Genomic DNA, 27,334 nt, shown 5'->3' on the forward strand with positions numbered 1-27,334 from the left:
GAGATAGTGTTAGAGATTGTGGTGGAATTAGAAAGGATCTTTCAAAAATCATTGGACTCTGGCACAGTGCCAGAGGACTGGAAAATTTCAAATGTCACTCCACTCTTTAAGAAAGGAGGACAGCAGCAGAAAGGAAATTATAGACCAGTTAGCCTGACAGTAGTTGGGAAGATGTGAAGAATCAATTGTTAAGGATGAGATGATGGAGTACTTGATGACATAGGACAAGATAGTACAAAGTCAGCATGGTTTTGTTCAAAGAAGGTCCTGCCTGATGAACCTGTTGGAATGCTTTGAAGAGATTACAGGTAGAATAGATAAAGGGGATGCAGTGAATGTTGTACATTTGGACTTTCAGAAGGCCTTTAACAAGGTGCAACACATGAGGCTGCTTACCAAGTTAAGAACCCATGCTATTACAGGAAAATTACTAACATGGTTAGAGCATTGGCTGATTGGTAGGATGCAGTGAGTGGGAATAAATGGATCCTTTTCTGGTTGGCTGCCAGTGACTAATGGTGTTCTGCAGGGGCAGGTGTTGGGACTATTTCTTTTTGTGCTGTATATAAATGATTTAGTTGATGGAAATGATGGCTTTGTTGCCAAGTTTGCAGATGACACGAAGATTGGTGGAGGGGCAGGTAGAGTTGATGAAACAAGTAGGATGGAAAAGGTCTTAGACAGATTAGGAGAATGGGCAAGAAAGTAGCAAATGAAATCAATGTTGGAAAATGCATGGTCATGCACTTTGGTAGTAGAAATAAGTGTGCAGACTATTTTCTAAACGGGGATAAAATCCAAAAATCTGGGATGCAAAGGGACTTGGAAGTCCTTGTGCAGAACACTCTGAAGGTTAACTTGTAGGTTGAGTTGGCAGTGAGGAAGGCAAATGCCATGTTAGCATTCATTCCAAGAGGTCTAGAATAACCATATATCCATATAACAATTGCAGCACGGAAACAGGCCATCCTGGACCTTCTAGTCCGTGCCGACGCTTGCACTCACCTAGTCCCACTGATCTGCACTCAGCCCATAACCCTCCATTCCTTTCCTGTCCATATACCTATTCTATAATTTGGTGACCAGAACTGTACACAATACTCCAAATTCGGCCTTACCAATGCCTTGTACAATTTTAACATTAAAATTGTTAAAAATAGGATGATTGGTATATAGCAGTACAAAGGAAAGAGAGATACATTGAACCATATTATTTTAGCTTGGTAGCAAGGATGTGATGCTGAACCTTTATAAGCCACTGGTGAGGCCTCACCTTGAGTATTGTGAACAGTTTTGGACCCCTCATCTTAGAAAAGATGTGCTGGCATTGGAGAGGGTCCAGAGGAGGTTCACAAGGATGATTTCAGGGAAAAAAGGGCTATAATGCAAGAAACATTTGATGGCTCTGGATCTGTACTCACTGGAATTCAGGGGGGATCGCATTGAAACCTTTTGAATGTTGAAAGGCCTAGACAGAGTAGATGTGGAAAAGATGTTTTCCATGGTGGGGGAGCCTAGGACAAGAGAGGACAGTCTCAGGATAGAGGGGCGCCCTTTCAAAACAGAGATGCTGAGAATTCTTTAGCCAAAGGATGCTGAATGGCCAGGTCATTGAGTGTATTTATGGCAGAAACTGATAGGTTATTGATTGGACATGGCATCAAAGGATACAGGGAGAAAGCCGGGGACTGGGGTTGAGGAGGAGAAAAAAAGAAAGGATCAGCCTTGATTGAATGGCGAGCAGACATGATGGGCCAGATGGCCTAATATTGTTCCTATGTCTTATGGTCTTATATGCTGGAATCTAGAACAAAAACAGAACCCTTGAAGAACTTGGTGGATCAAACAGGGTCTACAGAGCCAAAAAGGTGCAAGTCAACTTTCTGGTTGAGACCTTGCATTAGGACTGAGAGGGAACAGGAAAGATGATTGGTATATAGCAGTACATAGGAAGGAGAGATACGATGAACCACATTATTTTAGCTTGGTAGGTCAAATGAAAAGAGAAAGTACATGATGAGCTAAGGGATCTTGGGGTCCAAGTTAATAGCTCTCTTAAAGAGGCTACACAGGGTGGTTAATAAGGCATATGGTATGTGTGCATTGAGGCATTGAGTTCAAAAGTCAGGAAAGTACGTTGCAGCTTTATGAAACTCTAGTTAGGCCATATCTGGAGTACTGCATACAGTTCTGTTCGACCCATTATAGGAAGTTCAGGTTTTGAAGAGGATGCCGAAGAGGTTTACCAAGATACTGCCTGAATCAGAGGAATGCACTGCCAGGGTCAGTGGTAGAGGCAGATACATTAGGGACTTATAAGAGATGTTTAGATGGGTAGATGAATGAGAGAGAACTGAATGGATATGGATATTGTGTAGGCAGAAGGGATTAGTTTAGCTTGCCATTTAATTGGTTCAGCACAACATTGTGGGCTGAAGGGCTTGTTCCTGTGCTGTACTGTTCTATGTTCCAGAAGGGAAGGGGATGATGGACAAATGAAACCAACTGGGGAGGGGACAGCAGAGAGGAACTAAGGGAGAAGAAAACTAGGTATGTGTGCGTGCACAAAATTCAATTTTCATACCTCTGGTTTTCAAATTTTTTAAATGGCAAAATAGATGTGTACATCTTGGATAACTTACACTTCAATGCTCTGATTGATATATTCCCACTCCACCCAAATCTGGTTCTAATTGCCTATTATCTCTTCCCTTCTTATCTGAATCCACCTTTAACTTACCAGCCTCCGTCCCATCCACCCAGTTCCCAATCTGGTTCCACCTATCACCTAACCAACCTGTTCCCCTCCAGCTCCCTTTTATTACTGTACACTTGCAAGAATTTTTGTTCCCCCTCAGTCCTAATGCAAGGTGTCGACTTGAAACGTAGACTTGTATCATTCTTGCCTCAACAAACGCTGCTGCAGTATACTGATTTTGTTCTTAATATGCTGGTTTTGTTGATTAATATAGTTCCAAATCAGTATTTAAAAGTTAATTCAACATTTTAAAATTAAAGTTAATATTACTCACCTTCTGCAATTTTAACCATATTTTTTCCCGAGAAAGTCCACCAAGGAACCCAGTTACTGCAATGAAACCAGCCAAGAAACAAGGCGCAACAGCAAGCTGGGGAAAAAAAATAGCTTAGAAACTTTTCTAGTCTTCTGCAGTACTGTGAGAAGTACAAAGGATATTACAACAAAAACTTGCATGGTTCAGTTGAGAAATAGCATTGAACAGAGAAGATTCTGTAGCCCAGGAAGTATAAGAAAATCTATGCATGCTATGGCAAACCTTTGTTTTCACAAAGATAGGTTGGAAAGTAAGCTGTGAAGAGGACAGAAGTTTGGCTGCAAATAAATATAGATAGGCTAAGTGATTATACGAAGTTTTGTCAAAAAGAGTAAATGTGGACAAATGGGTTGTCCATCATGGTAAGAAAATTTCAAAAAACATGATCAAAATTCTTAGAGACTGCAAAGTTCTGAGAAAAGGGGGATCCGATGTCTGAATAAGGCTCAACTAAAAAACTGATACGCAGGTACAAAAAGTAATTCAGAAAGCTCAAAAAATGTTACCCGTTTATTCCTAGGGGGAATTGAATACAAAAATAGGGGAGTCTGTTTCAGCTGCATAGGGCATTGGTGAGCCCACACTGTAGTAGTATTCACTGCTGGCTTTCAATAAGACCATAAGATACAGGAAAAGAATTAGACTATTTGACTCATTGGTCTGCTCAGCCGTTTCATCATGGCTGATCCATTTCCTTCTCGTATTCTTTCATACCCTGAATAGTCCAGAATCTATCAACCTCTGCCTTAAATATACCCAATGTCTTGGCCTCCGCAGCCACAGCCTTGGCCTTCCATAGATTCACCATCCTCTGGCTAAAATCCCTCTTCATCTTTGTTCTAAACAGAGGTCCCTCTATTCTGAGGCAGTGTCCTCTGGTCTTAGGCTCTCCCACCATAGGTAACATCCTCACTCATCCACTCCTTTGAACATTAGATAGGTTTTAATGAGATTCCCCCTCATTCCTTTGAATTCCAGTGAGTACAGGCACCAAACACTCCTTCTATGATAAGCCTTTCAATAACAGAATCATATTAATAACAGAATAATAACAGAATCATATTGTAAAAGCACTGGAAGAAATTCAGAAAAGATTTATTGTCACGGGCAGTTGTTTTCTGCAAAAAGTAGGATAGGCCAGGCTAGAAGATTGAGAGGTGACTTGATTGAAACAAACAACAGTATGAAGGTGGATGCAGATTCTTCATCATGTGAGAGAATCTAGAAGTAGTTGCTCATTTCAGACACAAAGTGGAATTCTTTCTCAAAGGTCTGAGAGATTGGAATTTTCTTCTTCCTAGGGTAAAGCAAGCAGAGTGTGAATATTTTAAGTCAGAGGTAGACAGATACTTGGTAAGCAAGTTGATGACTAGGGTAGACACGTATGTGATCAGCCACAAACTTACTGAATGATGACGCAAATTTGAGGGGATAAAGTGGTATTTATCTAAATATATACAAATTATATATATTTCTAAATTATATACAATTTCAAATACTAAAGCTAGCACACACAATTTGTGGTTCTCTAAATAAGACCATAAGACATAGGAGCAGAATTAGGCCTGATTCAAGTCTGATTCGCCATTGATCCATCATGGCTGATTTATTATCCCTCTCAACCCCATTCTCCTGTAACTTTTGATGCTCTGACTAAACAAGAATCTATCGGCCTCTGCTTTAAATATATTCAATGACCTGAAATCTCATTCTCTAAGTTCAACCAGAAGTTTACATATTATATTTTCTTTCGCTTCGGAATCCTTTTCTCTAAAACTGGGGGCTACATATGTATGATGTCACCATTACACCAGCATTTGGCAGATCAGGCTGTAATCTCCGTGATTCCTGTGGAAACTGTTCTCAAATTCCACCTTTGTCACTAGGTCTTGGAGCAGTGCACTACATTCTTCCTAAAAGGCACTTTAAGGTACTTTCCACTTTAATTTTCCCCAACTGACCTGATCAAATAACATTTTCTTAAAAGCTGCAGTTTTGCTTTGTCCAACTACCAGTCGATCAAGCAATCTGTACCATACACTTAGAACAGGACCCTATAGGAAAGGATTACAAGAAGCAAATGTTACAAACAATGCAATATCCATGTCACTATCTACTATAGTTAATTGTTCTGAAAAAAAAAATCAGTAAGTACAAATCCCTACTTACAGTTCTTAATACTTGTTTCAACTGCTTAGACATACTATGCTTATTTAGGGTTCAAGTAATCTGATAATTACAATTCTGATAGGTGGCCATTTAGAAGGTTGTTATCTCAGTCAGCTCTATCACCAAGGAACCTCAGTATCTGGGACATGCCCACTTCCCATTACTATAATTGGAGAGGAGGTACTGGAGCCTACACACAATGACTCAAGAATAGCTTCTTATTCTCCACCACCAGATTTATGAAACCATCAACTATTACTTTTTGTAATTTAGAGTAATTTTTTTTATGTCTTTGGACTGTTGTGGATGTCTAGTGCGTCTATTGACGACAGGAACCTATGCAGAAGAGTCTTTAAAGTGGAAAAGCCATTGCCATCGCACTGGGGCAGTTCCACTCTCTCAACTCCAAAGTCTGGGTCCAGTGGTACAACCAAGCATCACAAACTGGGGTCTTCCTTGGTTGCAGTGGATGACCATGATGTATGTCTTCTGTGCCTTGTCATGCCTTTCACTCTACATGGAGTGTTGCAGTACTGCCTTCCTAGTTGCTGGATCTCACTGTAAATCTCATCTGCCCAGTCAGCCGGAGCTGACTTCACATACCAGGACCCTATCTCACTGGGGTATAAGGCTGCTAGCTACCATCACCTGGTTTATCCCACCTGTTGAACTGGTGCACTGCTGGTGCAAAACAACAATGTTTACTATAAATAGTCAATAATAATACATCTGATACTGATTCACAATCTATTATTTTTCTTTGCATTTCTGTGCTCATTTACCCCTTAAGCCCTGCCACTAAACTTAGCATGATCAGTAAGCTTGTGAGAGTCAAAACTCACTCTACCCTAATTAAGAGTATCCACAAAACCATTATCTCTTCCTATCTTCTGCAATTAAATTACTCTCTAAAACAAGTCAGGAATTTGACAATAGCAAAACACTGCAGGTAAAGTACAAAATGCTAGAAGTACTTATTTAGCTGATTAGATAAAACTATGCAGATAGGAAGGAGGGTTAATGTTTCCCTGTTGATGATACCCTATTAATAAATTACCAGTTCTATGGGGCCTAATTTTTATCTTCTGCTTGTGCAAAACCTTACCAAATGACTTCTGAAAGTTTACTCAAGCTGTATCACAGACATAGCCCTATCTAGTATATAACTTGTTCTTAAAGAACCAAGTTTGTTTGACACTACAATTTCATATTGATCTTCTAATCAACTCAAATTTTAATTTTATTTTAATTGCTCAATTATCTTATCCTTCGCTTTGGATTCGAGTCATGTAAACTGTTAACTTTTTCCTTCTGTGACTCTGTCAGAAACAACATGCTTCCTGCATTCTCTAATTCAATATTTACCTCCTAACTTGCAGACTCACCACATATATTAACCCAACAGTAGTCATCTTTGCCGTCCTCTTTAAATTATGATTAGTTAAACCTCTGCGTTCAACCACTTGTTGTGAAACGATGTCACTGACGCCAACCAATCCACCTAGAAAATTGAAATGCATCAATACACTTTAGTGGACTATTATTTTCCAAAGAATGATTCACAAGTATCTTACGTTATAAGAAACCAGTTGATACCTAACTCTACATAGTCTACTTATTAGAGAATAAAGTTAAAAGATTACTGAAAGATAGCTTAGCTTTCAATATTACATAGCCTCTTCTTGTTCCACTTCTATATACTCAGTGCCAATTGTGATGTGCTGTGACCAACCATATGCTGAGATATGAAGTTAAAGGACACAAGATGTATTTGGTATTGATATTGATTACTGCCACATGAAAAAAATACAGTGAAAAGCTTGTCTGCATGCTGTTTATACAGATAAAATCATTAGAATACAGTAAAACAATAAAGTGCAAGATCATAACCAGGTAGATTCCATCTTATCATACAAGAGGTCCAGAAGCTGATAACAGTGGGTTAGAAGCTGTTCTTCAGCCTGGCAGCATATGCATTCAGGCTTTTGAAAATTTTCTACCCAGTGAGGGAGAGGAGAAAAGAAAATGTTCAGATTTCTGATAATGCTGGCTGCTTTCCTGAGGCAGCAAGAAATATAGACAGAGTCCACAGAGTGGTTCCTGTGATGTGCTGAGGTATATTCACAACTCTCTGCAGTTCTCGATGTTAACGGAAAGCAGTAGTCAGTTTGCAGTTAAAAGGGCAGCTATACTGTCTATAGAGACTTGCTGGCCCCACAACACCTGAGCTTATTGCTCAAGAGGTGCAGTGTAAGACAATGGGTTATGGTAATTGGGCTTGTTTCAAACTAGACAATGCTGGCTAAGTTGTAAAGTTCAAGGAAGCTTGCAGACCAGATTGATAACATCACTTAGCGTACTAAACAGCTGATCTGCTAATAGTTGTAAGGTTTGTATAGTCAAGACAGTCAGCTTCAGAGCATTAATTGTGGGTATCTGGGAACACTGTCTCCAGAGGTTTTCAGACCATCTGTGTTAGCAGTTATCTGGAAAATTATCACGTGTATGAAGTCACTCAAGTGGCAAAAAAACTGTATAAATGTAGAAAGTAGTTGAGGAGGCATTTTAGGAATGGTCCAGGAACATCAAGAAAAATGATAGAATCATGGGGTGAACTAGAATCCATTTCTCCACCTTCAACTCCTGTGACAGATGGCTAGTTTGTCTGCGGTTTGTTGGTTATGTCTTCTTTAGCTTATAGGAATTGCAACTGTCTCAGAAATCCTCTGTGTTTTAGAAAAGGTTTGCAATTTGGAAGTCTTTTATAAGATAGAAATCCTCTGAGAGTTTTAAATCTGTTTAAGAATATTGTTTGAACTTAAACATGTATCACTGAAAATAAGTTAACTGTGTTTAAATTACTGCTGGGGGACCCGCCACTCAAATAGTGGGTATTGCCGATTAAACTCGCCACAGAGGGTAAACAGTCGTTAAAGAGTTGGTAGTTACACTGCAATCTCCCTTTATGGAGAGTATCCACAGCTATCCATATCAGATGGAGATTAAGGTCTTTGCTTGAGTTTCAAACATTACAGTTAGCAAACTCACTATCATCACAGACGATAGTGGTCTTCTTAAAGCAGTAGAAGCAGGGAATGGTTAAATATGTCTGCAAATATCCCTGCTATTTGATCCACAGAGGATCTAAAGATACGGCCAGGGACATCATCTGAGCTCGATGCTATCTGCGGATTCACACTCTGTAAGACCTAACTTTTGACCATGACTGTAAATTCAGGTGCATTGGAGACTGTCAAGGTGTGTGGTGACATACCCATTCTCTTCTATTCAAAACATACATAGAATGTGTTCAACTCATCAGAAAGGGATATGCTGCTTTTGGTGATGCTGTCTGACTTTGTCTTGTAATCTATTACAGTATGCAAGTCCTGCTACAAATGATAGCTGGACTGAGACTCGTATTGTTCAAATTAATTTTACATACTGTACTTCCCATTAGCATTGGTTAAATTTGAACCAAACCCCAAGAAATAAAAAGGGTGATCTGCTTGTTAATCAATTCTGGACGAAATCTTTTCAGGTCTAATATTTATAGATTCATTACTTTTAATAGATTTCTGTTAGGCAGCTGAAAACACAGAACCTCAACAATGAAATCCAGATAGATTGTCAACACCAACTTTAAGCAATTGAATGAATGCACACTTATGTACATGTACTGAAGGAAACAGCCATTTTATACATTGACAAATTACCTGAAATTCTGTGCAGAAACTGTAAAAAGAGCTGACAGGTCAGCCTAGCATGGATTGAATTGGTTGAGAGAATTATAGCAAACTTGTTTTTTCTAATTAAGTGTCCGACTAATCATACTGTTCACTCAATTCTAAAAAAACTACTACAAAGACACTACAGGAAACATGCACTTAATATACACTGCAACTACAAATAACATGACACACTATACAATGCAATGCAAGAGTTTTATATTATTTACAAATTCAATACAACTGCTCCCTATTCACTATATAATCAGTTGGACAAGACATTCTAACATGCTCATAAACAATAACATGCAAGGAGTATGTCCAGGTCAAGAAATTATCTAAAGGAGGGAAGGTTATTGTCAATTTTAATATTCAATGTGTAGTTGTCAGACTCGTCTAACTATATCATGGAAATCTACTGAAACCGTATGCTACAAGCAACTGGCCCTGCCAATTATCAGTGTACTATTCATCAGAGTCTGATGAGTCCAATGGCACTCTTACAAGAAAGACTTGTATCTTTCAGAGCAAATGACATTTATCAATCAAAACTGTTGTGATGTAAATTACAACAGTTAACCATTCAGTTTTTCTGTCAACAAGGAACGGCCGTATCTTCAGACAAAATGTAGCTCCTTGAAAATCTACCAAGTACAGCAACATTGTAATTGGGGGTGGGTGGCAGATAATCTGCATGTATTATGTATTGATTGCTGAAACTTTATCACACAAAGAACAGCTTTTAAAAGCAATTATTTTATGATAACATTACAGTGTGCTAGGCACTGATAAAACAGGCCCAATATTGTGATGAAAGAACAGAAACAACATTAATTAATTTCAAAATAATTTCAAATTCATTTTACAAGTTATTAAACAATTTAGATGACTGAAGACAGTGTTCACTTGTCTGATGACAATTAGATTAGTTGGAAGGTAATTATGAAAAGGACAGTTCTGGTCACTGAATAGGAAAGATGTCAACAAAATAGAGAGAGAAAAGAGGAGAATTACTGGAATGTTACCTGGGTTTCAGCACCTAAGTTACAGAGAAAGGTTGAACAAGTTAGGTCTTTATTCTTTGGAGCGTAGAAGGTTGAGGGGGGACTTGATAGAGGTATTTAAAACTATGAGGGGGATAGATAGAGTTGACGTTGATAGGCTTTTTCCATTGAGAGTAGGGGAGATTCAAACAAGAGGACATGAGCTGAGAGGGGGCAAAAGTTTAGGAGTAACACAAGGGGGAATTTCTTTACTCAGAGAGTGGTAGATGTGTGGAACGAGCTTCCAGTAAAAGTGGTAGAGGCAGGTTCGATATTGTCATTTAAAGTAAAATTGGATAGGTATATGGACAGGAAAGGAATGGAGTTATGGGTTGAGTGCAGGTTGGTGGGACTAGGTGAAAGTAAGCATTCGGCACGGACTCGAAGAGCTGAAATGGCCTGTTTCCGTGTTGTAGTTGTTATATGGTTATATGGCTTAAGGAATCTACAAAGGTATATAGGTAGCTGTTATTGCTTATTGTTAGGAAAGTGGAATGTAAAAGTAGGGAGGTTATACCTTAGTTATATTGGTGAGACGACATTTGGGAACAGTGGTGGTCTCCCTATTTAAGGTGTGTGTAGAAGCAGTTTGGAGAATGTTTACGAGCCTGAAACTTGAATAGGGTAACTTACTAAGAAGACATTGAGCAGGCTGGGCTCAATAGAGTCCAAAAGGGTAAGCGAGGACATGAATGGACCAAATTTCCTGAAGGGTTTTGACTGGATAGCTGTAGAATGTATGTTTCCTCTTGTGGGAGAATTTAGAACTTCTTCTTCAAAAGGCAGTGAAGTTAGTGTTTAAATATTTTTCATGTTTAGTATTTTACTGTTTTAATATTTTTAATGCAGATAAAATTCTTGATAGGAAAGAAAGGATGAAAGGTCATCAGGAGTATGCATAAAAACCCAGGTTACAGCCTGATCAACCTGATTTTATTAAATGGCAGACCAGGCTTAAAGGTCCAAATGGCTCACAACCACTCTTAATCTGAATGCTGTACCCCACCACACAAACCATGATGCCGACAAGAAAATATTAAATATTATCCAAGATTTGGAATTTCTTCCTTTCTCAGTGCCATTGAATTTACTTCCACAGAATAACATGATCACCAATATACTTCAGTCTCAGTTGGAGGGAACAACATAATGTTGAGGAATCGAATATCCTTCAATGTAAAAAAACACAAGATACTGAAGATTATCAGTGCTGAAACCAGTTTTATTCTGTATAGAGTTGAATCAAGGGGCTACGGCTGGCCTAAAGCTGCTCTCAGATAAATTGGTCTTAGACTGACCCAAATCCACTGTAATCTTATGTCAGGCTACACCAACCAGATCAGGAATAGGAACAGTGACGCACTCATTTCAACAAGGATTCTTCATACGCTGGACCTTGCTCTATTCTAACTAATTTTATTATTTATTTTTACATACTTAGCTATTATTTTTCTGCATTTAATTATATGAATTATCTAAATTAATTTTTCCAAACGTTTAAATTCTCTGACTATCAGGCTGTCACAGATTCTGACAAAAGATACTAATGCACCTCTAGTCTTGGTCCTTATATGCCGCACTTTTCCATGTTGGTGGGAAAAACAGAAAAGTGATGTTCTATTTAAATCATGTTAGACTAGAATGTATTTACGTACGAAGAAATGTGAGTGTTGTTCTACACCAGTTACTGAAGCAAATGTACAGGGGCAGCAATAAAACCAGAAAATGGTGGAAAAAAAATCAGCAAGTCTGATAACATGTGCGAACAGAGAAAGAATTAATGTTTCAGGTCCAAGGGTCTTTCCAATAGATACTGGCAGATCTGCGGAGTGTTTACAGCATTTTCTGGTTTTATGTTATATTTCCAGCATTTATGTTATTATTTTCATGCAGGTGCAGATTGAAGTTAAGAAGGCTAATGGCATGTGAGCTAGGGCATACATCACATACAGCAGGACCCTAGGCAATAATAAGGAATAGGGAAAACAAGAGTCTATAAATCACCAGTCTATAAATCCTTACAGGTGGCAGCATAAAGAGAACGGTGATGAAGGCAGGATCCAGGTACTCATAAGGATGTAATTTTTTTTGCCCTCAACTCCGAGTGGAGTCATCGGGAGCCGTCCTGACAGTGTTTTTTAGCTTTCTTATTTTTACGAGGCCGAGTTTCTAGCTTGATGCTCAACCCAGCATGGAGCATGCAAGGGAGCTGGCTGGATTCGAACTTGAGAGCCTTCGCTTCAAAGTCTGGTGCTGATGCCACTATGCCACCAGCGGGATGTAATACTGAGGCTTTATGAAGCATTGGTCAGGCCTCACTTGGGAGTATCATGAACTGTTTTAGGCACCTTATGTAAGAAAGGATGTGCTAATGTTGGAGAAGGTACAAAGGCAGTTCATGAGAATGACAGCGTTATTGTATAAGGAGTGTTTGATAGTTCTGGGCCTGTACTTGCTAGAATTTAGAAAGATGGTGGGGGGGGGGGTGGGAGAGAGAGAGATTGAATGTTTAAAGGCCTAGATCGAGAAGCTATTTCCTATAGTGGGGAGTCTAGCACCAGAGGGCACAGTCTCAGAATAGAGGGACATCCAATTAGAATGGAGATGAGAAGGAATTTCATTCACCAGAGGGTGGTGGATCTGTGGAATTCGTTGCCACAGGAGGCTGTGGAGGCCAGGTCATTAGGTGTATTTAAGACAAAGATTGATAGGCTCTTGATTAGTCAGGGCATGAAAGGTTATGGTGAGAAGGTAGGAGAATGAGATTGAGAGGGAAAATGATCAGCCGTGATGAAATGGCAGAGCCAACTTGATGGGCCAAGTGGCTTAATTCTGCTCCTATCTCTTATGATCTTATTCGCCAGGGCCTACAACAGTAGAGCATGAAACAATTTTATAAATCTTTGGAGAACTAAGTACAGTTCCATTCACCAACTACATGAAAGGCACTAGAAGGGGTACAGATATTTCCCTGGGATGGAGCATTTTACTCGTGATCTGACTGGGTACGCTGGGCTTGTTTTACCTGCATTAGGGGAGCAGGAGGGGACTCCTGAAAGGGAGTATACACAGTCATGAGAGGTATGGATAGGGGAGATTAGGAGAAACTTTTCCCCATAAAGTGGCCTTAGGTTTAAGGTAAAGTATATGATGTTAAAGAGGTTCTAAGGAAAGTTAATTTCCCCCAAAGGTAGTTGAAATCTGCAACACATTGCTTGGGGTGGTGAAGGTAGGCATTCTTATACTTACATGGATGAGCATTTGAATTGTCAAGGCTCAGACCAACTGCTGATACATGGAATTACTTTGCAGTAGATGAGAACATGCTGGTCAGCATGGATGTGGTGGTCGGATCTGACATGCAAAGGAAATATGTGTGAGGGCTCAGAAGTCCTCATTTGGTGGACAGATGTGGCAGAGGCAGAGAGATTGAGAAAAAGGGATGGTGTCCTTACACAAGACAGGGTAGAGAAGGGAACAGTCAAGGTAGCTGTGGGAGTCAGTGGTAAGTCTATCTCCTGTTACGAAGGATGAACAGCTCTGATGGGCAGAAGGGTGCAGAGTTGCCCATGTCCCCTCCCCTGGGAGAATTACAAACCATTACTGTTGCCATGCTGCTAATGAGAGAGAAAGAGAGACAAAGGGAAAAACATACTAGGACTGGAACATTTGCTTCAGATAAGGGAGAGACAACACCGGGAGAGAGAGACTTGTTGTTCCACCATATTATGACTCCTGAAAGACTTATGGCTCCGGAGAAGGCTGTTTACTTGGTACCATTCTGTTCATTAAAATTCCTCAGTGGACAGCTGGAGTGGGCTGGTTTGATGGACTAAGCCATTCAAAACTGATTGACACCTGAGACCCCGTGAGTAGGGATAAAAATGAGGTCTGGGGAGACACCCCTCAGATGCACCAGGAGATACACTAGTGAGCACTGCTTAAGTGTTGGAACCCATGAGAAGGTGTGGGGCATCAGAGACCGAATGGCGGATCGGTCAATTTTAACTCACAATGTTTATAGTGAGGCCAGTGGGGGCTTGTGTGTGTGTCCACCCTTGCCTGGGTGACAAGTCCACCATAGAAGAACGGTCTAGCTAAGGTGAGAGGGGTCATACTTGAATGGCCACAACAACACATTGACGGATCAAGAACGTAAAGGAAGGTTTGACTGACTGTAGCTGTCACTGTTTGCTCGGTCTCTCTCTCTCTCTCCCTCCAACGGTTACAACAAAAGAACCAACAACTACCTCAGCCTACATGAACTGATCTGAACTTTATACTTTCCCATGATAATTCATTATCCCCTAGACAATGATAGAGCTTGTTTATTATTGATTATTATTATACCCACACTTTTAGGTTTAGTATTACTAATGTGTATTATCTGTATATTTGCATTGTTGATATTGATATGTATATTTTACTAATAAACACTGTTTTGAAAATAGTACCAGACTCCAACGGATACTTCTATCTTTGCTGGTAAGACACCCAGTTACGGGGTACGTAACACTCCTGAGATAAAAACAGTGAGATCCAAAGAAGGAAAAGTCTGAGATTATCCAGGTGAATTTGAGGGCAGGATGGAAGTCACTGGAGAAAGTTATAAAATTGATGACATGTGCATGAGTGCAGGAGGCAGCAAGATACAGTTGTCAAGGTAGAGGGAAAATTATTGCTGGGTTTCAGGGGATAGTGGGAAGGCAGTCTTGGAATAGGTCTGTGTAGGGACTGTTTCACATAGGCAACAAAGTGGCCATGACTACACATTTGATCTGTAGAATGTGGGAGGAAATAAAAGAGAAACTGGGGGGTAAGGACAATTTCTGCCAAGTGCATGAGAGTGTAAGTGGATTTAAAAGGTATCAGAAGTTAAAAATTCAGCTGAACTCATAACTTTTTATGTAATGGGACAGGATGAAATAACGGACACTTGCTATAGCAGAGAAATGCATTTTATCAGCTCCGTACCAACTAAAAGTGGATATTCCAGCAAACGAGTAACATTAGCAAAAGGCATGTTGAAGAAAGGAAGTGCAAAATGCTACTGGATTGCTGCCAAGAGTTCCTTAGTGTGACTCTACAGTGATGGCTCTACATATACATCTAGGTATAAAAGAAGCTATAGAAAGAGCAAATATATTAATGTTTTCATTTTTATAATTACATGTTTAAAGTTAAGACCAAAGCTGGAGGAGGATATTCACATGTATTTAATATAATTCTCCTTCTTGTACAAAATCTAAGTGTCAGAAATTTATCTTATAAAATATTTCCCTATATTTCAGAGGCCACAGTAATGCCACAAAACTAAGTCCATAAACAGTTTGCTTGAATACAAGACTTGCACTTATTAAAAAGGTTACAATGGAGAAACTTCTGCGTAAGGTTTGAAACTATTACTATATCTTCTTCTCAAAGTTTTCTGTACTAATTTACCTTTGCCGTTTTAAATAAAAAATATTTTCCACATTTACTTTTCTTATTATCAAAGAAAACAATACATTAACAGGTTTTCCATTCTGTAAACTTATAAAATATCCCGGCAAATATTTTGAGTAATAGTTATTTTATTCAGAATTTTATTTCTGACACATTTTATGATTTGAAGCCCCACAACCTTGTCTTTAAAGCTGCTTGTATGTGTATTTTGTAGAGGTTTATACCTAGTACCTGACATTTGGACTTGCCCTATTTATAAAAATTATATAATTTATCTTGACTTTAGACACTACAGGATGTCACATTTCAAAAATTTTACAGCCAAATCTGACACACAAGAGTTTGATTGGAAAGTGTAATAGTTATAAATAACAGCCTAATGGAGGAAAATGTCATAAGCTGTTTATAGATTAAAGCTTTTTGTAAGTGGTGAGCTGTCGCCAACACCTGTTGCTTGTTTAGAGATGGGTGGATCTGCAAAGAACTTTTTGTATAATTAATTGCAAGTCTGAATTCAAATTATTTCATTTCCAGGCTACATGACAGTGAGTTAAGAAGTATTCAAAGAACCATACATCTCCAAAATAGGATATTCTACACAAAATGCATACACAAGAAATAAGAATATGCAAAGTAAAGTTCAGGTGCTAGAAGGTATTGGTTCTCATTTTATGGTCCATGCCAGTACTAAAATAAATCTTATTCGTCCATCTCCTGTACTCTACAACTTATTGTTACTCATATACAACCATCAATTCACCTTTGATGAACACAAAGTTTTGCACATGCTGGAATCCTTCATCAATACAAGGTGCTGGGGTAACTCAGCAAGTCAGGAATCATCTAAGGAGGAGAATAAACAATTGATGTTTCAGGCTGAGACCCTTCAAACTTAAATGGATATGGGCCAGGCATTCTCAAGACAGAATCAGCCCAAAACATTGACCATCTATTCCCCTCCACAAATGCTGCCTGACTTGCTGAGTTCCTGTAGCACTCTGAGTTCAAAAAATTCCCTTTTATTCTTTTGCCTTTACCCTACACCAAGAGGTTATTTAAAACAGTCAATTAATCTACCACTACCAACAGGAGGAAACCCATGGTGAGAACATGCAAACTTCAAGCACACAGCAACAATGGTCTGGATGGATCAAGCCCAAGTCAAATGCACTAACTGATCCACCACTGCACCACCTCCAAGAATGAGACTGAATAGGCAAATTAAAAGGTGCAGTAGCACTTGAGGGTCGTGGAGTCTCAGTCAGCAAGTTCATTCAAGACAGTGATACACATTTTTTTCTAGATATGGAAATCACAGGATGTGGAGCTAGTGCAGGAAAGTGATAGCAAGATTAAAAAAAGCTGTAATCTTACTGTATGGTGGAACAAGTATAATGAATGGAATGGCTTCTATCAGGTGGGCCAACTATTGTATGCTGCTAAATTAATACAAGATCAAAATGTCATATTAAGAAAGTAAATAGTGAATGAAAATTAGATCCCAAATACAAAAGGAACTATTGCTCAAAAGTAAATTTAGAACTGGCAGGGAACTATCTATTAAAGGAATGATCAAAATATAAAAGACCCTTCAGTAAACTCAGGCTCAAGTTGCAACTTATTAGTGACATAGTGCTGATATTTTCTAAATGAACATTAATCATTCAGTGACTCTGCATCTCTTCAACCAAATATATCTGCACCAAGTGAATAAAACTGCAAATATATTGGCAATATTAAATATGCTCATCAAAAAAAAATTTGACAAATTAACTTAATGTACTTAATTGAATAAAACAAACTACAAGCACAATTAATTTTATTTTAAATTAACAAGCCCAAAATAAATATCACTAAAAATACTCCGCAAACAAAATCCTCCCAATTTACCCTGATGGCTTCTAAAAAAAATATACTATATCCATTGTAACTATAGATAATGCAAAATGAGAAATTAAATTGGGATAGTTTACAATTCCTACTTTGTGCAAATTTCATCTAAACAATCAAGGAGGGAGACTATAATAACAATTATTACGTATGCTGTGTGAGTAGAGAGTGGAATAAAGGACATCTGGTAAACGAATGTGTGTGTGATCTGTTAAACAATGAGCATTTTCAAAAGGACAGATGAAAGGTTAAATGAATGGCATCTCCAAGGGAGCTACACTAAGTTCTATTTCCTTTTATTCTATTGTGGTAAAATAGTTTCAGCAACTTCTGTTCCTTCTGTAGTTAAAGTTACATTCACCCAGACATTCAGCTTCACTTGCATTAAAACAGCCTTGTAAAAGCTAGAATCTCCTTTTCTGGCATCTGAGCCCAAGCATCCAAAGAGGAGGGAACATCAAATCTACTTCCATTTGCTCCATTATATAATTTGACAACCCAATGCATTTTGTTGTAATACACTGCAAACTTAATTGCTCCATAAATGCTTTTTAGCTCTCTGCTAAATAATTTAATAGATATAAAAATGAAAATAAAGAAGCAATGGCAATAGCTGAATATGCCAGTAAAAAGTGCTTTATAGCAAGTTTATAAAAATTATGCATCTCCTTGTGGAAATGAAATACTAACCTTTGGTCAGAAGTGCCTTTTAACTACATTCAAGTTAAAAATGGCAATAGCCTTTTATCAGCAGTCAATATTTAATTTAAAAAAAAACTACCAATAGAGTAAATTAATTTGAGGTCTGTAAGATGCATCAACAGCACAAGAACGACTATCACACAGGAAAATTATGTTCATAAAGCAATTGCTGACCAAGTGCCACATAAAAGACTGATGTTTAAGGTAGGAGAAAATGGAGTAAAAGATGTGTGTTTGCATGGTTGGAAGATTCATCTTGATTACTTTGCAGGTACAGTGGAATGCAAAAGTTTGGGCACCCTGGTCAAAATATCTGTTACTGTGAATTGCTAAGCGAGTAAAAGATGACCTGATTTCCAAAAGGCATAAAGTTAAATATGACACATTCCTTTAATATTTTAAGATTACTTTTTTATTTCCATCTTTTACAGTTTCAAAATAACAAGAAAAAGGGCCTGAAGCAAAAGTTTGGACACCCTGCAAGGCCAGAACTTAGTAACACCCTCTTTGGCAAGTATCACAGCTTGTAAATGCTTTCTGTAGCTAGCTGAGAGCCTTTCAATTCTTGTTTGGGGGATTTTTGCCCATTCTTCCTTGCAAAAGGCCTCTAGTTCTGAGAGATTCTTGGGCCGTCTTGCATGCACTGCTCTTTTGAGGTCTATCCACAGATTTTCGATGATGTTTAGGTCGGGGAACTGTGAGGGCCATGGCAAGGCCTTCAGCTTGTGCCTCTTGAGGGAGTCCATTGTGGATTTTGAGGTGTGTTTAGGATCATTATCCTGTTGTAGAAGCCATCCTCTTTTCACCTTCAGCTTTTTTTTTACAGACAGTGTTATGTTTGCTTCCAGAATTTGCTGGTATTTAATTGAATTCATTCTTCCCTCTACCAGTAAAATGTTCCCCGTGCCACTGGCTGCAACACAAGCCCAAAGCATAATCGATTCACCCCTGTGCTTAGTTGAAGAGGTGTTCTTTTCATGAAATTCTGCACCCTTTTTACTCCAAATGTGCCTTTGCTCATTGTGGTCAACGTTCTATTTTAACTTCATCAGTCCACAGGACTTATTTCCAAAATGCATCAGGCTTGTTTAGATGTTCCTTTGCAAACTTCTGACGCTGAATTTTGTGGTGAGGACACAGGAAGGGTTTTCTTCTGATGACTCTTCCATGAAGGTCATATTTGTGCAGGTGTTGCTACACAGTAGAACAGTGCACCACCGCTCCAGAATCTGCTAAATCTTCCTGAAGGTCTTTTGCAGTCAAACAGGGGTTTTGATTTGCTTTTCTAGCAATCCTACGAGCAGTTCTCTCAGAAAGTTATCTTGATCTTCCAGACCTCAACTTGACCTGCACTGTTCCTGTTAACTGCCATTTCTTAATTACATTACAAACTGAGGAAATGGCTACCTGAAAACGCTTTGCTATCTTCTTATAGCCTTCTCCTGCTTTGTGGGCATCATTTATTTTAATTTTTAGAGTGCTAGGCAGCTGCTTAGAGGAGCCCATGGCTGCTGATCGTTGGGACAAGGTTTGAGGAGTTAGGGTATTTATAAATCTTTGAAATTTGCATCACCTGGCCTTTCCTAAAGATGACTGTGAACAAGCCATAGCCCTAACAAGCTAATTAAGGCCTGAGACCTCGGTAAAAGTTATCTGAGAGCTCATATATCTTAGGGTGCCCAAACTTTTGTATGGTGCTCCTTTCCTTTATTTCACTCTAAAATTGTACAAAACAAAAATAATACACTAATCTTGTTTAAAATGTTGAAAAGAATGTTTCATCTTTATGACTTTTGGAAATCAGTTCATCCTCTACTCACTTAACTATTCACAGTAACAGAGATTTTGAACGGGGTGCCCAAACTTTTGCATTGCTACTGTATGTAGCCCATTGCATGATAAAATAAAAGATCACAAGCTAATGATCAATAAATGAATTGAATGAACTAAACAGAAACTGGTGTAGAAGGAATTAAACTGGGTGAAGGACAGCCAAACTAAAAGGTGAGGCTGTAGCAGATGTGACAGTTTAACCTTCAAATCATCAATTCTTACACCACAGTAAGAGAGAGCTTAGCAACAAGACACAAGGTGGTCATTCTGCATTAGCAAAGTTTCTCCCAAGTAGAAAGGGTGCTGGATTTTTATGGCTCTGGAGACTGGCCTTGAGACTGAGGCATTGTGGGATAACACAGAACACCAGGTTAGCTGCCATGGGCTGTGTGTCCAGAGACCTGAGACTTTCTGGGGCTGACTCTCTGGGTGCACAGCTTGGAAAAAGCGATGCAACAGACTTTTAACATCGTAAATCAGCCAGTTGTTTCTTATGTCTCCCCTCTCGCTATGAAACAGGGCCACCTCTTTTTCCCTTATAGGGAGAGGGCGAGCCTGTGGTATGTTGAGTTGTTGAATTAGCAGGTGGACGAGTAGCTTTTGGGGTACTGCAAGCTTCTGTCTTTATTGATGCTTTGCTGCACGCTTGAGTGCTCGATGCGGGGTGCCAATGCTTTTTTGCTGGTGGGGGAGGGGGGATTGTTGCCTTGTTGCTGCTTGTGCATGGGGGGGGGGGACTCTGAGGTTCTAACATTTAACTGTCATTCCTTCTTTGGGGCATTCTTCTGTTTTTGTGGATGTTTGCGAAGAAAAAGAACTTCCGTCTGAATACTGTATACATTAAGTGTACCTATTGTAACTTCATGTTCATACCAGGAGTTTCAAGATGTGCTTTTCAAGCTTTTCTGAAGAAGCATAAAGAAATGGGCAAGATTGAGGACCAGAAAGGCAGTGGTCAGCCACGGAAATGGAATGCAGCAGACAAGAGATACATCAAACAAAAAAGACACGTACTTTCGAATGCTGTTCATAGACTTCAGTTCAGCATTCAACATAATCATTCCTCAGCACCTGATTGGAAAGCTGAAACTGCTGGGCCTGAACACCTCCCTCTGCAACTGGATTCTAGACTTCCTGACTGGGAGACCTCAGTCAATCCGATCGGGAGCAGCATCTCCAACACAATCATACTGAGCACAGGGGCCCCCCGGGACTGTGTGCTCAGTCCACTGCTGTTCACTCTGCTGACCCATGTCTGTGCAGCAATACACAGCTCAAATCACATCATCAAGTTCGCCGATGACACGACCGTGGTGGGTCTCGACAGCAAGAACAACGAGTCAGCTTACAGAGAGGAGGTGCAGCGGCTAACGGACTGGTGCAGAGCCAACAACCTATCTCTGAATGTAAACAAGAGATGGTTGTTGACTTCAGGAGAGCACGGAGTGACCACTCTCCGCTGAACATTGATGGCTCCTTTGTTGAGATCGTTAAGAGCATCAAATTTCTTAGTGTTCACCTGGCAGAGAATCTCACCTGGTCCCTCAACAACAGCTCCATAGCCAAGAAAGCCCAGCAGCATCTCTACTTCCTGCAAAGGCTGAGAAAAGTCCATCTCCCACCCCTCCCCCCCCATCCTCACCACATTCTACGGACGATGCATCAAGAGCATCCTGAGCAGCTGCATCATTGCCTGGAATTGCACCGTCTCGGATTGCAAGACTCTGCAGTGGATAGTGAGGTCAGCTGAGAAGATCATCGGGGTCTCTCTTCCCGCCATTACAAACATTTACACCACACGCTGCACCCGCAAAGCTAACAGCATTGTGAAGGAACCCACGCACCCCTCATACAAACTCTTCTCCAGCTTGCATCTGCCAAAAGGTACCGAAACATTCGGGCTCTCACGACCAGACTGTGCAACACTTTCTTCCCCCAAGCCATCAGACTCCTCAATACCCAGAGTGTAGACTGACATCTACATCATTTATTATTATATTGTAATTTGTCCTTTACTGTGCTCATTGCCTTGTTAATCATTTAATTAATTATTGTACCGCTCTGCGCTGTTTTGTGCACTTTATGTAGTCCTGTAGTCTAGTGTAGTTTTGTGTTGTTTCATGTAGCACCATGGTCCTGGAGGAACGTTGTTTCAGTTTTACTGTGTATTGTACCAGCAGTTTATGGTCAAAATGACAATAAAAAGCATCTTGACGCTGATATCTCTTCTAAATCAGAAGTCATCCAGCACTGCTATTAGCTCTGAACTCACAGAAGGCACTGGAACCAAGTACATCCCTCTACAATCCAGAGAAGTTTTGTGGTCTTCATGGAAGAATTGCTGCCAAAAAATCATTCCTTCAAAGTAGAAACAAAGCCAAGAGTCTCACCTACACTCAAAAATACAAGGACTGGGATGCTGAACAATGGCAGTAAGTGTTCTGGACTGGCAAGTCAAAATTAGAATTTTTTGGCTCAAATAGGAGGTGGTTTGTCTGTAGAAGAGCTGGAGAGCTCTACATGGATGAACATCTGCAGCCAACAGTGAAGCACAGTAGAGTTTCTCTGCAGGTCTGGGGCTGCATTGCTGCAAATGGATTTGGTGATCTGGTCAGAATTAATGGAATCCTCAATACAGATTCTCATCTATCATGCAATACCATCAAGGAAACTTTTGATTGTTCCCAACTTCATTCTGCAGCAGGACATTGACCCCAAACACAAGATCAATGTCATAAAGAACTATCTCCAGTCAAAAGAAGATCTAGGAGTTCTGCAACAGATGGTATGGTCTCCAAAGAGCCCTGATCTCAACATCATCAAACTGTCTGGAATAACCTTGAAAGATAGAAGCAAATGAGGCAGCCAAAGTCTGCAGAAGAATTGTGGCAAGTTCACGATGCTTAGAACCTGTTGATTTTCTTATAAAGCTACACAAAAAGATTATGTATGGGGGAAGGGGCTTACAAAATGGAGGAATTAACACTCTACAACTATCTGTAACTGTATGTACAGTAGATAGGTTGAGTGAGTGGGTGAAAACTTATGAAATGGAATATTATGCTGGAAAACCTATGGTATTGTACTTAATTCAGAAGAATATAAAGGCTGACTTTTCTAAATGGAGAAAGACTTTGGATGAGTGGAGTACCAAGGGACATAGGTGTTCTTATGCATCATTTGCAAAAGGTAAGCACATGGGTAGTTAGGAAGACATCCGGCAAATTGACTTTCACTGCAAAAGTGATGGAATTCAGAGATAAGAATTTTTATAATTACGCGAGGTACTGTTAAAGAAATGGCTGGGATGCAATGCACATGTTTGAATACTGGCATTGGAGGAAGTAGAATAGAAATTCACAAGATGCAGCAAACTTTCTGCAGCTGTTTGTTGCACTCCAGCACAGTCTCAGGCCATGGAAGCAGGCCTTTTAACCCAACTGGTCCATGAGGAACAAAATTTCCACCCAAGCTATTTGCCTGTTTGTAAGAACAGGCCTTCCTAGCCATCTCTTTGTCCAAGTATTCGTTAATGTACTTGTCTCAACCACATCCTCAGCAGCAAGCTCAAACCATATACTGACCATTATCTGGGGTAAAAGGATGCCACTCAGGCTCCTTTTGAATATATTCCTCTCACCTTTAAAACTATGCCCTTTAATTCTTGACTCCTTAATTCTGGGAAAAAGACCATGCACATTCATCCTAAATATGCTCCTTATGATTTTATACACATCTACACGATGATCCCTCATTCTCTGACTCTCCAATGAATAAAGTTCTAACCTGCTCGACCTCTCCCCAAAACTCAGTCTCTCCCGGCCCGGCAATATCCTTGGAAACCTCATCTGCATTCTTTCTAGCTTAATGCCATCTTTCCTAAGCAGGGTGACCAAAACCAAACACAACATTCCAAATTTGGCCTCACCAATGTCTTGTACAACTGCAACGTAACACCTCAACTGCTACACTCAGCACTCTGATTAGTGAAGGCCAGCATGCCAAAAGCCTTCATCATCACCCTGTATACCTGTAACACCATTTTAAGGAAAGTGTGTACTTGTCTACAACACTCCCAGGACACTTCTATTTATTGTATGTTCTACCCAATTTGTCTTCCCAAAATTATCTCTTTGCACTTAAATTCCATTTACTTATCCAACTGAGCACGATCCTTCTGTAAACTGTGATGACCATCTATGTCAGGGTTGTCTACAAACTTACTGTGGTGAACTGCATATACCCGTCTGGACACACCCCCTGCTGACTGCTCCTGTGGCTCCTCCCACAGACCCCGGTATAAAGGCGATTGAGGTCTGAGCCCGGCCTCTCTGTCTCCAGGATGTAGTATGGTGGTCAACCACTGCTTGTTCCTTCTTCCAGTCAATAAAAGCTGATATCTCGCCTTTACGTCTCAGAGTTATTCATGGTGCATCACTTACTAATCATACCCTGTACATTCTCAGCCAAATTATCTATATAGATTTTTTCTCTAGCTTCCCAAAACGTTCATACCTTAGAGTTTAATAATGAAGCTTTTACAACTTCTTACTGCAATTGCAAGAAAAAGTTTGTGAACCCTTTGCAATTACCTGTTTTTCTGCATTAATTACTCGTAAGGTGTGGTCTTATCTTCATCAGTCATAATAATAGACAAACAAAATCTGCCTAAACTAATTACACACAAACATTTGTACTTTTTATGTCTTTACTGAACGTATTGTTTAATTATTTACAGTCCAGGCTGGTAGAAGTACAGTAAGTGAACCCACAAATTTAATTACTGGTAGAACCTCCTTCAGCAGCACTAACCTCCACCAAACGTTTCCTGTAGCTGTAGATCAGACTTGCACAATGGCGAGGAGGAATTTAAACCATTCCTCCATACAAAACTGTTTCAGTTTATCAATATTTCTGAGACACCTTGCATGAACAAAGTCGTGCCACAGCACCTTGATTGGGTTAAGGTCTGGACTCTGACATGGCCATTCCAAATCACAAATTTTCTTCTTTTTTAAATTCTGTTGCTGATTTACTTTTGTGTTTTAGATCATCATCTTGTTGCACCATCCAACTTCTATTAGGCTTCAGGTGACAGACCACTACCCTGACATTGTCCTGTAAAATGGCTTGACATAATTTTGAATTCATTGTTCCCTCAATCATTGCAAACTGTCCAAACCCTGAGGCAGCAAAGCAGCCCAAAACATTATGCCTCTTCCATCATGCTTCACAATTAGGATGAGATTTTGGTGTTAGTGTGCAGAGCCCTTTCTTCCTCCAAACATTTCTGCCAAAAAGTTCATCTGATCTGTCCATAAAACATTCTCCCACAAGTGTTGTGGAACATCTACGTGGTCTTCTGCAACCTTGAGACATGCAGCAATGTTTTTTTGGAGAGCAGTGGTTTCCTCCGTGGTGTCCTTCCACTGAACAATTCTTGTTCAGTGCTTTTCTTTATAGTGAACACATGAACAGTGACGTCAGCAAGTTCTAGAGATTTCTGCAGGACTTTTGCTGTTAACCTTGGGTTCTATTTCACCCTCTTCAACTTTGCACATTGTGCTCTTGATGCGATCTTTGCAGAATGCCCAGTCCTCAACAATACTGAGTTTGTCGATAATTTCTGTTACTGTGGACTCCATTTGTTGGTAAATTCTCTTACTATGGACTGATGAACTTTCAGGTCTTTAGAAATGCTTTTGCAGCCTTTTTCAGCTTCATGCATCTCTACAAATCTTCTTCTAAGGTTCTCTGAAAGTTGTTTTGATTGAGGCATGGTGCACATAAACTCATGTTTCTAGAGAAGAGCAGGGTCTGTTAGTAACAAGACTTTGTGTGTCTTTTTATAGGGCAGGGCACCTCTATAACCCACATCTCCAAGCTCACGTCATTGAATGGAACACCTGACTCGAATAACTTTTGTAGAAGGCATTACCCTGGAGGTTCACGTACCTTTTTGAACCTAGGTTGTGATTGTTTAAGTGGTGTACTCAGTATTGACAAGTAGTAGTAAAATTGTTTGTGTATTATTAGCTTAGGCAGATTGTGTTTAAGTCTATTATTGTGACTGAAATGAAGATCAGACCACATTTTATGAGCAATTAATGCAGAAAACAACATAATTGCAAAGGGTTCACAAATGTTTTCTTGCAACTGTGTATATTTAAAAAAAAACAAAACAACTGTCATGTCAGTAAGCTGGTAATGCTCCCCAGCTGTTAGCCCAGAATCTGTGGTTGACGATCAGTTGCTTGTGCCTGCTGTTGACTACTGAATAAATTAGCCAATAACGTTCCCTTATAGTAATCTGTAGAATTCAGTAACTCAGGATTTTGTGGACCAAAAGGGTTTTCTGCAAGCTTAAAGGCTCACATTGTAGGCCTTCACAACTCCTGGCACAAAAGAGGTGCAAAAGTGAGAGCTAGTTAAACTACTTAGTATTGCCTTGGGAAAACAGAAGGTTTCTGATTGATTCTAAACTTTAAAAAAATCAAAAGTTCAACATAATTAGACCTTAGCTTGCTAACAACCATACCTCTCTGTAAAAAAGGGTGGGCTCAAATTATACCTGTGCAAATAATAGGCATAGAGTATTTCCAGTTCTCAACTGAACACCTGTTCAACTGCCCTCTAGTGTTAACAAATTAAGTAGTTTCAGTTCACTCCTGATTTTCTCGATGATGATCCAGGCTGTTTAAGTTGCCTGAATGTTAACTAATGAAGAAAAAATGAAAACTGATCGTGATTTTTATCATGCACAAAGCAGGATGCTAATATAACTTCCAAAATTGCCAAACTCAAACTAAAAGTATGCCTAGTGAAAATACAATCAAATATAACAATTATTGATACAATAGTCATCTAACAAATACCTTAGGACAGGGGTTCCTAACCTGGTGTTCATGGACTACATGGTTAATGGTAGGGGTTCATGGCATAAAAGGAGTTGGGAACCCCTGCCTTAGAAGGATGCAGCACAAATAAATATTTCACAAATATTTAGAAGGATTACATCACAAGAGACCCATTAGTGTCTACCTTAGGCCATTCTGATTCATTGACTTTCTGTTATCTTTTCCTGTAGCTCTGTACCTAACATTCCAAGTATATATCCTATTGCCTTAAAAACATGTAAGGTAAAAACTTTTACTATCTTTTCAGGCAGTAAATTCTACCAAGTGTGCGAAAAGGTTTCAATATTATATTGATAACATTGTATTTGTGAAGAAAGAAAATGAGTAAACATCTGTCAGCTTGAGGACTTTCCATTAGTGATAGTTTATAGATCTGAGAATTTAACTCTATTTTTCTCTATCCACAGATGTTGCCTGACCTGTTGAAAGTCTCCAAAAGCAGAAGCACAGACAAATAGGGTGGTGAAGGAGGCACATGCAGATGTTTGCCTTCAATTGCTGCAACATCCTGTTACAACTTAATAAAACATACT

General features: G+C 39.5%; 1 protein-coding gene across 1 annotated transcript in view; it reads right to left on the minus strand.

The window, feature by feature from the left end:
• Positions 1 to 27,334, minus strand: part of mpv17 (mitochondrial inner membrane protein MPV17) — a 35,912-nt gene that overhangs the window by 6,320 nt on the left and 2,258 nt on the right. Inside the window, exons 3-5 of the mRNA XM_059981678.1 lie at positions 6,629 to 6,744; positions 5,036 to 5,128; positions 3,033 to 3,128 (exon numbers count right to left, since the gene is read on the minus strand). Of these exons, the coding sequence (XP_059837661.1) occupies positions 3,033 to 3,128; positions 5,036 to 5,128; positions 6,629 to 6,744 (305 nt within the window). The remainder of the gene's footprint in view (positions 1 to 3,032; positions 3,129 to 5,035; positions 5,129 to 6,628; positions 6,745 to 27,334) is intronic.

The sequence above is a fragment of the Hypanus sabinus genome, chromosome 10 (genome assembly GCF_030144855.1).
Source record: "Hypanus sabinus isolate sHypSab1 chromosome 10, sHypSab1.hap1, whole genome shotgun sequence".
In the NCBI taxonomy this organism is placed as follows: Eukaryota; Metazoa; Chordata; class Chondrichthyes; order Myliobatiformes; family Dasyatidae; genus Hypanus; species Hypanus sabinus.